Source organism: Haliotis rubra, unplaced genomic scaffold, assembly GCF_003918875.1.
Source record: "Haliotis rubra isolate DU_JTF1 unplaced genomic scaffold, ASM391887v1 Scf656, whole genome shotgun sequence".
Lineage (NCBI taxonomy): Eukaryota > Metazoa > Mollusca > Gastropoda > Lepetellida > Haliotidae > Haliotis > Haliotis rubra.
In genome coordinates this window covers 447,348-460,535 of record NW_025767364.1, presented here as the reverse complement: position 1 = coordinate 460,535, position 13,188 = coordinate 447,348, and the positions used below count along the sequence as shown (strand labels likewise).

The window sequence follows — 13,188 nt, the reverse complement described above, 5'->3', positions numbered from 1 at the left end:
AAAAGTAAATTTTTCATTGGATAAAAAGCTTTGCTTGCAGTTTCTGTTTGGTTTTAAGTGATGCGTTCTGCTACCGTTTATATACACTGGCTGTGAATCGCCTACCCATCTGTTTCCGTGTTGCTGTACATACCCCAAGTGCAAGTCTTGCATACCTGTGTTCGTCCTTCGGCTAAGAATAAATGCTGCTCTATGAGACAGTGAATGCTGCAGTGACAGATATATACGTCTTGTAGTGCATGTATCAGTGTAGCGAGTCAACATACTGGCATCGGCTGGCTCACATCACGAGTGAAGAAGGGATAGGTATATATAGGCATAGCCTCGACCGACAGCAATTCTCAACGCTGTATTGACGTAGGCTCGGGAGCATATGCAGGAACTATTCTCTCGGCTCATAAACAACTACGTGGGTTGATAGGCCCCAGCTTCAGCTAGGGCGGTTTAGGAAGACTAACATCTAGTCTCTGAAATGAACATATTTTACAGAAAAAAACTGTTCATAAAAAAAATTAGAAAATATAATGAAAAGGAGCTAAGAGACTTTCTTCATTTTCTGAAACTGTTGAAATCTAGACTTGCCACATATTCCAAACTTGCATAGGCTTTCTTGGATATATTTGTTTCAGGGTCTGTATGACAGACTACAGTTTAGGACACTGTACTTTGTACTTGAACGAATCCCTGCCTGTATGTACGCGGTATTAGGTTGGTTATCAAATACATATATTTGATGTCTTAAAGCTGAAAGACAGTTGGTGAGGGAGTGAGTATGATTTACGCTGCTTTTAGCAATATTCCAGCAATATCACGGCGGAGGACACCAGAAATGGGCTTCACACAGTGTACTCTATTCTGTCTCACAGTCCCTGAACAACATTATTTTCCCTACTGCCAAGCCCTCTCTGCAGTGCTAAAGCCCTAAATAAAGCAATTCTAGATTCTGTCTCACAGTCCCTGAACCTAAATAAAGCAAGTCTCTTCGCAGTGCTAACAGCCCTGAACCACATTAATTTCCCTACTGCCAAGCCCTCTCTGCAGTGCTAAAGCCCTAAATAAAGCAAGTCTAGATTCTGTCTCACAGTCCCTGAACCACATTATTTTCCCTACAGCCTAGCCCTCTCTACAATGCTAAAGCCCTAAATAAAGCAAGTCTAGATTTCCTCAGGTTCAGGTCTGGACCTTCTAGGGCTCCTTTTCAATTTAAATGGGCTTGTTTGTTATTATCAAAATTATATATATTCAGAGACTAAGCATTAGTCTAAGTGTACTCATGTGGGGAATCGAACCCGGGTCTTCATTAGGCTACCAGTCCGCCCCATCGTTGAAAGACATTAAACGACTTTTCACAGTTAACACTGATACTATATAGTGAGTTAGTGAGTGGGTTTATCACTGCATTAAACAATATTACAGCTGTATCAGGCCGTGAGACGTGGGAGGGAAGTAATAAGTTAGATACCTTAAAGATAGACATCGATTCATACCAACAGGCTTGAAGACCTTACCACGTGACATAGAAGACAAGTACTTCAAACAGCAATAGTGTTCAAAGGAGCGAAAATAGTAACCTGCGAAAACCATATTTTTTGTAATAACTGAATGAATATAATGTAATTCTTTATTTAGAGCTAAATAATGATTTGATTAAAGTTTAATTTCAAAATGAACGTAAAAATACACGTAAATGTAATTCAATCCGTTAATTTAAGACAAAATATTATGGATGTCAACTTCTTTATTGTAACAACAACATTTCTGGGCTTCTCCTTGCCCCTTCGTCGGGTGAATGCTAACTGGTCATGCATAATATTTTTTACTTGAATACCAACTTCTATATGCCACTCAAGAACCTAATCCGTTAATATTTAACATGTTTCCGTCACATCTAAAAATACGAACTGTATTTAGGCAAAGTGGAAAGGTCGCGTCTTGATATCACTACCGGCGGTTCAACTCTATCTTATACATTTCATTTGCATCCGTTGCTACAAGGTTACCCTGGCTAGCACAAACCCCCACCCCCACACACAACCTATATAAAGATAGAGTTATCTACATAACGGAACAGTGCGCCTACAGGTACCGAAGCAGCAATCCTGACTCACTGAGAGACTCGCGAACACACCCACGTAATCATATCAGAGAAGAGAAACATTCGGATACATCCAGATAAAACCAGATTTAGGCGCCCAATTTTTAAAGTTTAATCCAAGTGCACGAATATGCAACAAAATGCACCAAGTGTTGCGGCGTGATCTTTAGCTTTGTTATCTTTGGCGTATCTGGCGAAACAAGATGGAATATCTAGAACGCTATCCTCATAGGTTTCCATGGCAACTTGGTACTTGCATTGTAGGTATTTGGCACTCTTGGCAGAGGCCGCTGACACAACAGGCGCGTTTTCAAATATGGGCGGGAGGGTGGTGGAGGAAAATGCTGGGGAATGCAATTCCTTCTGTAACGAGAACTAGAACCGATGGGGAAACATGGCCGTGAAAGAGGTCTGACAAACAAAAGAATTGTTTCTCAGCACTAAGCAGTAATTGAGGAATATTGAGTTAAAAGTCATTTTCCTCCTGTGGTGAGTGAGTGAGGTTGTACAACATAACGAGCATCGCTCGATGTACATATGTAGGAGTCGAACCTAGTCAAACAAGCGGCATTTGTCAGCGCCAAATGATTTCAGAGTTGAACTATGCAATAAGATCCATAAGCATGTATTATTACGAGGGCGAGAAAGGTGTGTAGGGACTACTTTTGGAGATGTACTTTATGCAGGGAGCACTGAGATCCTCTTCTCTAATTGTACAACAATAAAAAGACGTTAAAGCCGGGAGTAACCAGTCTCGATTATCCGCTCAAGCCGATTCTACTGGACGTAAAAGGCAAAATAGCGGTTAATATTACATAAATTGATGGATGAAAATCAGTGATGACACCGGGTGCCAAAACTATGTGACATTCCAAACTGACATATCCTGAAGAAAATAGTGAAGGGAGTGAATGAGTGAGTATGGTTTTACGCCGCTTTTGGCAATATTCCAGCAACATCACGACGGGCTTCACACATTGCACCCATGTGGGGAATCGAACCCGCGCCTTCGCCGTGACGAGCGAACGCTTTAACCAGTAGGCTATCCCACAGCCCCCTTAAGGGAACATTTGCTGGAGAAACCATATTTTTGATATAACGTGTTTCAGTAACTTGGGAGACATGTAGTGGAGGATTTTCATGAAATGCAACAGGGAACCGTATTCTGTACATGAACAGTTAGCACGACAACATTCCGTCAATATCAATTATCAAAGGGCCATTAGACAACATGCAGTGTAGTCTGACAAAGAAATAGAGATAGGGTTTCGTTCCATAACAATCTCTTTGTACTACGACAATCGCAAGTCTATGTTAAAAGACGTGAAAATCGTAACACAAAGATTGATGAAAGGAACAATGCCTTGTTCTCTGAATATGTAAAGCATGTCGCAGCGACAGGTTCGGCTTCAAACAAAGGTTCACGAAGCTGCAGAGTAGGTTGGGTTTGACGCCACCAATATTCCAGCAATATCACGGGGACACCTGAAATGAGCTTCACATATTGTACCCTTGTGGGAAACCGAACCCGGGCCTTCGGCGTAACGAGCAAACGTTTAACCACTGGGCTACCCAGCCGCCTCACATGAAGCTGCAGAACAATATAAACATTGTGGAACATTTGACAACTCCATATCATCACTCCAAACTTAGAAAATATATCATGTCGCGATGTTAGACGTTCAGAGCGCCAAAGTAATGCATTTATTACTTATGGAGTTTCTAAGAAAGAAGTTGTCAGAAATTCCAATATGGCTGCCAAGTGTCGTCTGGCGAAACAAAATGGCGGTCGCCGTGTGTTAGTTGAATGCTGTGAATCTTACCACAGAGTAGCCGGGGGCGAAGAACCTCCTCTTAGTCATAGCTACCCGCTGAGCCTCACCTGTTCGTCGTTTAAAACCATTAATTAATTACATGAATGCATCCTTAATTAGATCCATGTTTGCAACTCGGAACACAAGCGACCAATGTGTACACGACCATTGTCCATCCATATGTTTAATAAATGTTTACATGGTCAAGCGTTCGATATCAAGTGTTAATTACCATCTATCGCAATGACCCCTCCCTCCTAACAAAAATGAAAAAAAAGTGGTAAAAGTAAAACACTATTTCTTCCAAATCGTACAAAAATTTACAAGATGAGTAGATAACTACGATAGCCTGGCCTGTTTTGCTGGAGATATGTTGTTTATTCCTGCTTGTGCCAAACATTTGGAGGACAAAAACAATCACTTGCTTCTCCTATGATGTGTAGAAACCTGGTGGCCTTCCAAGAATCCTCCGCTGAGTCAGCGAGGGGAAATGCCAAACTAAACGAATTCTATCTTGGAAGCCATTTTAGAATGAAATATTCCTTCAGATCGATGATGAAATATTCCACTTCCTACTACAAAGGATGGATACGTCTATGGACAAACTGGTCTCTGTGTCCGAGTTGCAAATTGGAATGATAATAGTACACACACCAGACAATGGCATTACGGTGAATCATCAAGACGTACCTAACCTTACCTATACCTACGGAGCAAATGCTATTGTCTGGTGTGCACAGGTGTATCAACCTTGCACAAATCGTGAAAATCATTCCAAGGAAAGGATGGTTGAAGAAGCCATTTTCTTAACCTTTTCTTTTAAGAGTAATGTTTGGAAAGCGGCCGCCATTATGTCAAAACACCCATCCGTGCTGGACCATCCCATCAAAACACATTCCCTTTTGGAACATAAACAATGACTGGAGGTGAAAAAGTCATCCAGATCAGGTCGGGATTCCAAGAATAGCATCTCTTTAACAAATATCGCCGTATCATCATCAACACATATTAAACTTGGAGTTGACATCACGATTGCGCAAGTTTGAATCAAATTCAAGATGGCTACCTGTGATATAACGACGTTATCACTCGACCTACCCTCTCGTCAGCCTCTTCAAGGGCAGTTTGAACTGCAACTTTCTGTACAGTCTGCTGATTCTTCAAATACGCATAGTTGTGCCAGACCGGAGAGAGCTTCATTTTAAATGTTTTTATACTTTATCTACTTATCACTGTCGTGAGAATCTAAAACGAAAAGAGGCTGAAGAAATAGATAAGAGTGGTTCTACACTATTGCTGAGACCACTTCTCCCACGACAGTGAAGACTTGCTAAAAATGATTCTCCTATAAAGCTAGCTTACGGACAGGTTTTTTCTTAGTATGGCACACATGAGGTAGCCTATGGTCTTACGTACATGCGCGGTGCCCAGTATTGAGAGGTGGACTCAAGTTTCTGATACATCTGGCATAGCAAAGCCGTGGAAATATCACGACCTTTCCATGGTTACCGATTCCTGCGTCAAGATTGTCGGTCGATACCTGCTCAGGTGTTCCATGTAAAAGATGTCCGAATTTCAGGTAAATCCAATATTCCTCATTTGCATATTAATGTAAATAAATATTGCTTAGTCGGCAATTCGTACCGTTATCTTTACGCACGTAGTTCATAAATGAGTTAATTGTGGTGGATAAGAAGAATAAGAAATTATACTTACTTTTCTAGGTCGCCTACTTCGAAATAGATCGAAAATCCACGACCAAAGTTACAGCTTAGGAGGACTGGAGGGGAACTAGCAGGCAGTGTACAACCTTAGACTACAGTCGAATATACCGTCATGTGGGACCAGTCTATCTTCAGGGGAAGAAGGTTAAAAATATCAAATTTTACTTAAAAACAATATTTTAAACCAAAATACCCATATGTTTGGCCTAATGACGATATGACCATTAAAACAAAAAATTAAGTGAATAATGTTCGTAAGATAAACTTTTAACCGTCCGTTGAGATGGAGCACTCGATAGTGACCTGACACCCCTCGCTGCCATAATGGTTCTCAGCGGCGGATTCTTCAAGTGTGTTTCTCACCTGCCTATAAATGGCGAAGCAAGCCCGCGTCAAGGACGGATATTTCAGGAGGGGGTGGGTAACGGCAGTTGTTGCTTACAGTGTGTATACTTGTGTGCACTAGTCACTCAGACGCGCATTGGTTCCAACAAAATGCAAGACTGCAGAACGTGAGCGGGCGTTTACCATACTGGTGCCACAGTGACATACAGCACCACTGAGCAGTTACCATCCAACAAGGTGCCAAGGCGGATGTCACAGAAGCTGTAACTTGATATACCGGGAAGAAACAATATAATATATACCACTGACAGGATAATCTTGTCATAAACCTGTCACGATTTTTGGTTGAGTATTGCCAGAGCGATAACCTTTAAATTGCGGGGTATTTTATTCAACTGAAAGCATTTCACTCATAAAATGTGATAACTGATAAGCAATAGTGACAAATCAACGGATTGTTTTATGGTATATATCTATATTCTTTAAAAAATACACAAAACAAAAAAGAACCAAGTAATACCAACTTATGTGGGTAATGTTCTTTTTTAGTTAGGGTGGTCTGAAGTGCTTGTTTGGGTTAGTTAAAAGAATACTACCGTTACAGAGATAAAGTGCCTAATAATTTTAGTTTCTTCTTTGAGTGGCATTTTAGAAGTTGGGAAGTACAATATAGAACAAACTTTATCGATAACAACTACTTTTTATTCGTCGCACTCACGAATAAAAAGAATTTGTTATCCATAAAGTTTGTTCTGTATTGTATATTGTAATTTTAGTTTGATTGCTTGTTTAACATTCGACATTTTATTGATGCTGAAATTTACTTAATATGATTAGGAGAGAGAGAGAGAGAGAGAGAGAGAGAGAGAGAGAGAGAGAGAGAGAGAGAGAGAGAGAGAGAGAGAGAGAGAGAGAGAGAGAGAGAGAGACACGCAACGTTTAGACCGCTGAAGCCGTATTAAGACAACACGACGGAGATCGGCCCCAGACCTTTGATTCAATGTTTGGTACCGAACTCGGACCGTCTAGGCGTGGATGGAACGCTCTACCCACTGGTTTCCACGACTTCTATTCCTGTACCGACACTTGATGAGCTACACCCAAAGCAACAACTCTGAAATAACGAGTATATCGAGGGCAGAATGTATGTGGTGTATCTTCCTCATTACGTCAGCTAATGTGGGAGGAATTTACAAACAAATATATCCACGAGGCCAAATGTTGATATTAATGCACCGTCTCATAGCTGTTCATCTTCTATAAAACAACTCTTTAATTTGAATATGTCACAGCCTAACATCCTCTTAACCACTTTTCGTTTTTCGCTGACGGACAAACTATAGTGACAGCTCACATCACCCCTGTGTTGAAGGACCTCCACTGGTTGCCCATTCCACAGCGCATCACTTTTAAACTCTGCATTCTCGCCTTCAGATGTCTCTCTGGAAGTGCACCTCAATATCTGTCCGACCTCCTTTCTCCTTACAAACCAACAAGATCCCTCCGCTCCGAGAAACATAATCTTCTGTGTATTCCTAAAGTCAGAACAGTTAAATTTGGTCAAAGAACTTTCTCTTATGCTGCAGCCTCAGAATGGAATCATCTCCCACAACATTTGAGAGAAATGACAGAACTTTCAACCTTTCGAACATCGCTAAAGACCCACCTTTTCCAAAAAGCCTTTTCGTCCTGACATCAGCGCTTTGAGCATGCATTGTGCATGGAAATATGCGCTTTATAAATGAACTATTATTATTATTATTATTATTATTATTATTATTATTATTATCTCTTTAATCCGGACTGTACCATATTAAATGGTAATTAATTAATTTCCTTTTCCTTATTGTAATAAATAAACAAACAAACAAAAGCGGGGGAAACAACAAAACCCAAAATAAACAAACATTATGGTGTTAACTAATTCGTACACTTTAAAGTACGCATATAGACATTTTAAACAACAACCCTCAACTGGTATTTGTCCGGATTAACCAGGTCCACTCCAACAAGGATACACAATAAGCGCCTCTCAGTAGAAGTATACAGTATGGAGATTTCTTCTCAACGCTACGGAATATCAACGACGTGACAGAAAACCTTTGCATGTTTTCGTGGATCTACTGTCGATGATTCCAGTGTAACTTTACGCCTGACACAAACTGTAGGTTGCCAACAGGGCAGGTTTAACCGCATGGATAACATGCAGGAAGGTGCCCGTACGCTCAACTTGGAAATGTGGTCTCTCTTACTGAAATAGTGTGCTGGCATTTCCTCAGTAGTGATATTTGTGAGGCGCTCGGTCCAAATGAGTATAATAACGCCCGCCAGGTGAGACACAACTGAAAACAGAATACAGCCTGGTATGTATACAGGTGCCTTTGGGAGGGAGGAGGTACTCGATGTCCGTGAGGACGTGATTCCAGCAACATCACGGCGGGGAGAGGAGGTACGGTAAAATACAGTTTAACGTAACGTTCCAAATTATTGGACTAACGGGATCGGGTGGTCAGGCTCGCTGAATTGGTTGACACATGCCATCGTATCCTAGTTGCGTAGATCGATGCTCGTGCTGTTGATCACTGGATTGTCTGATCCAGACTCGTGTATACTAGTATTACAAACCACCGCCATATAGTAGGGATATTGCTGAGTGCGGCGTAAACAACAACAAACCAACTAAACCAAAATCAAGATTAATGCACTGTATATGATATCCTTCTTAGACGCAAAATCATTACTCCGACAGACTAGTCCTTGTTTCATCCTCTCTATGCCGAGCTCCAGGCAAGGCGACAACAAGTACCGACTTCCAACGACCTTTACTATGCATCGACGGCGGTGGGGTAGTCTAGTGGTTAAGGCGTTCGCTCGTCACGCCGAAGACCCGGGTTCGATTCCCCACATGGGTACAATGTGTTAAGCCCATTTCTGGTGTCCCCCGCCGTGATACTGCTGGAATATTGCTAAAAGCGGCGTAAAACCATACTCACTCACTCACTCACTCACTCACTCACTCACTATGCATCGACCAGGGAATCGAACCACCGACCTTCCACTTTGCTGGCAGACACTCTGTAAACTAGACCAAGGGGAGCTGGAGAGCTGGAGGCCAGTTAGTACCATCAGAAAGAGGCATGAGTGAGTGAGTGAGTATGGTTTTATGCCGCTTTCAGCAATTTTCCAGCAATGGACACCAGAAATGGGCTTCACTGATTGTATCGAATCATTGCCATCGCCCACAAGAAGACCCGATCCCATCTAACCTTGGGGCTATAGATCCTCCTGTTCAAAATCTGCAGGATTTGACACTGGCACTCCATGAGGAATGGCAGAGGATTCCGATGCTGAGAATTCGACGCATGATTGCCAGTACGAGTGGGAAACTGACAGATGTTATACATCGTGTGCAGGGTTGGGTAAGGCAGGTACCGATGTATTCATACAATCACAAGACATGTTTTGAGAACTGTGTAATAATCAGATTGGTAGCGATGTCATTTTGACATACTTTCCGGCATCGTTTCTGTAAATTCTTCTCAGGTTAATGGTTATTAAATTTAAGTTGCTGTTTTGTTTTTGTTTTAATCAGAGTAAAATATGTTACAGGTACCATGCTAATACAATTGTTTTTCAAAGCTTCTACAACAGCATGTTGTGTTTTCGTCTTATCATATAAAAACCAATGGTTTAATGCTCATGTTCCTGTACTCATTTTCCCTGTTGCCACTCACGATACCACTCAACCGATTGTTTCATGCGACAAGTATGATGGGAAGGATTAACTGTGGTAGTCTGAGCCAATCTGATGTTCCTTAACTTTCTTTCAGTGGTATAATTCAATCGGGACGGCACTGGCCAGAATAACAGGTATTTGTATACAACAGGTTGCAAATAGCTGCGGGATAGCTGATGCAGTATTTACTTGCTTACGCTGTAACCCGCATGACAAAACTACTGCAGCCAAACCCGTTGTATCGAACTGTGATGTGTCGAACTAACTGATGCAGTATTTACTTGCTTACGCTGTAACCTGCATGACAAAACTACTGCAGTCAAACCCGTTGTATCGAACTGTGATGTGTCGAACTAACTGATGCAGTATTTACTGGCTTACACTGTACCCTGCATGGCAAAACTACTGAGTATTTACTTGCTTTCACTGTAACCCGCATGACAAAACTACTGCAGCCAAACCCGTTGTATCGAACTGTGATGTGTCGAACTAACTGATGCAGTATTTACTTGCTTACGCTGTAACCTGCATGACAAAACTACTGCAGTCAAACCCGTTGTATCGAACTGTGATGTGTCGAACTAACTGATGCAGTATTTACTGGCTTACGCTGTACCCTGCATGACAAAACTACTGCTGTCAAACCCGTTGTATCGAACTGTGATGTGTCGAACTAACTGATGCAGTATTTACTTGCTTACACTGTAACCTGCATGACAAAACTACTGCTGTCAAACCCGTTGTATCGAACTGTGATGTGTCGAACTAACTGATGCAGTATTTACTTGCTTACGCTGTAACCTGGATGACAAAACTACTGCAGTCAAACCCGTTGTATCGAACTGTGATGTGTCGAACTAACTGATGCAGTATTTACTGGCTTACACCGTAACCTGGATGACAAAACTAATGCTGTCAAACCCGTTGTATCGAACTGTGATGTGTCGAACTAACTGATGCAGTATTTACTTGCTTACACTGTAACCTGGATGACAAAACTACTGCTGTCAAACCCGTTGTATCGAACTGTGATGTGTCGAACTAACTGATGCAGTATTTACTTGCTTACGCTGCAACCCGCATGACAAAACTACTGCAGCCAAACCCGTTGTATCGAACTGTGATGTGTCGAACTAACTGATGCAGTATTTACTTGCTTACACTGTAACCTGCATGACAAAACTACTGCAGTCAAACCCGTTGTATCGAACTGTGATGTGTCGAACTAACTGATGCAGTATTTACTTGCTTACACTGTACACTGCATGAAAAAACTGCCGTCAAACCCGTTGTATCGACCTGTGATGTATCGAAGTTACGGTTGTGTCGAAGTAAACGCTTGGTCCCTGCGTGTTCCTTCTTTTATCATTTTTCGATTGTTTCGAACGTCGGATTACTCGAAGTATTTCCGTAGGTCCCTTCAATTTCGACACAAGGGTGTTTGGTTGTTCATGGTTACTGTAGACTTTTTCCACGCCGTTATCACGAGACAGAACCACCAGTGTCACTTGCAGCAGAATGAGTAGTGTGTCTATTCTAGGAGGCTTGTGAACACCTGACGGCAGTGGAACTATTCGCGAACAGAGCATGGTAACGCTGGCGGGAAGCAATGGGAAACGAGTCAGCAATCAGCAGCATGAAAACTTTCAACAAGAGTGAGTGAGTGAGTGGTGTGTGTGAGTGAGTGAGTGAGTGAGTGAGTTGGTTATGTTTTATGCCGCTTTTAGCAATAGTCCAGCAATATGACGGGGGTACACCAGAACTGGGCTTCACAGATTGTACCCATGTGGGGAATCGAGTGAGTGTGAGTGAGTGAGTGAGTGAGTGAGTGAGTGAGATGTCTTCAGCTTTGGTGGGATCTCACTGTGCCGACAAACCTAGAAACTCAAAGTCCCCAGGCCTCTAAGACATGTCGAATCATCTGTATTTCGAGCCAACCGGAGTGTCGGTATTCGACTAAAATGCGCACGATGTTTCTGCAGGGACATTGGTACAACGTCTTTACCTATCGACTTATCCATATCATGAGACAAAGGTACTGCTTGTTTTCAGATCAACGGGATCTTGTACATGGACTAAGTTACATCGTTTTGACTTTTGAATTATCCGTCATTCGAGATAACCGCATTGTCTGTATTAAATCAAAGTATCCATAATAATTCCTAAAGGATTAAGTTACACTATCTATAAAATTCGAGCTATCTGCAATTCGAGACAAGCGTTATGTCAGTATTTGACGAAAATGCAGATCGTTGTGATGGTAGATCCAAGTTACACCGTCTTTCTGTTTTAAGATGTCAGTTATTCGAGATAAGAGGTGTCAATAATATCGAATTAAAGGAGGTCCACATGACGAGGTTTTCAAAGTTAAAATCACTAGTTTTGTTTTGAGGTAATATCAACAGACAGGCTTTCATGTTACCAACAGTTATTCTCGTCAAGGCATCATGGCCGCGTCTGAGGGGGCATTAAACCAGGTAATGAAGAGAGCACTTGCAAGGATGACTTAAGATGTAAAAATGAGAAGAATCCTTTAGTTATAAAAATTGGAATTTAGGATAGGTCGGGCTGTTCAGTGTCAGAGAGTGTTCCCGCTCAGACGTCCGACTATACTGACGTGTGCATAACATCATGATTAATGTCGATGAACAACAACCTGGACCCGGCAATCAAAGACTGTGAAGTTGTTTGTCTGTTGTATAACGCCGCGCTCAGCAGTATTCCAGCTATATAGTGGCGGTCTGTAAATATCTGGACCAGATAATCTAGTGATTGACATCATGAGCATCGTTCTACGCATTTAGGATAATCGAATCAGTCTTTCTGCGTGATGGGTGAAGGCTTAAGCACTTGGCTATCTGAAAATCTAGTGTTGACTTGAGTGAGAATGGTTTTACATCGCTTTTAGCAATATTCCAGCAATATCAAGGCGGTGGACACCAGAAATGTACTTCACAATTTGTAGCCATGTGGGGAATCGAACCCGAGTATCAGCAGGAGGAGCGACCGCTTTAACCACTAGGCCCCACGGCCCCTGTAGTGTTGAAGCTGAACTCTTGGAGAGGGGATGGAAATACGTTTCATATTTTATCATTATTACTTGAACCATGATAGGTGACTGAACATTGTTTAACATTGTTGCAGTCATGAAATGTCCACCTTCGTTGTATGTTGCTACTACACCCTCCATCACCAGGCGTGCAGCATCTATCCTCTGTACATATGTAGCCTTTGGCCAATGGGTGAAGTGTTCACCCAATTCTGTGTGGGATTTTGTTGATAAACAAACTCTAATTATCTTACATTCTGTGACAAAATGTTTTACTTGCACATGGATTTCGTAGCTTGGAAACTCATTTACTCTTGATCCAGACACACAAAATTCACCATGCCAGTACAGTAGAAGCCCAGTCTAAGTAAACTTAGGCTCAGTATTATTCGTTACACTGCTATACTGAAAGATATTTGGTGGAA

General features: G+C 41.8%; 1 protein-coding gene across 20 annotated transcripts in view; it reads right to left on the bottom strand.

Moving 5' to 3' along the window:
* Window positions 1-5,758, bottom strand: part of LOC124257300 — a 47,764-nt gene extending 42,006 nt beyond the window's left edge. For 9 of the 20 annotated variants that reach the window (XM_046691312.1, XM_046691319.1, XM_046691313.1 and 6 more), the window contains exon 1: window positions 5,008-5,241. In XM_046691312.1, the coding sequence (XP_046547268.1) occupies window positions 5,008-5,109 (102 nt within the window). In that variant the 5' untranslated portion in view covers window positions 5,110-5,241. Of the gene's footprint in view, window positions 1-3,918; window positions 3,978-5,007; window positions 5,242-5,625 lie in introns of those variants that run through there. The other 11 variants (XM_046691330.1, XM_046691326.1, XM_046691323.1 and 8 more) reach the window with 4 other exon arrangements.
* Between the last annotated feature and the right edge of the window lie 7,430 nt (window positions 5,759-13,188).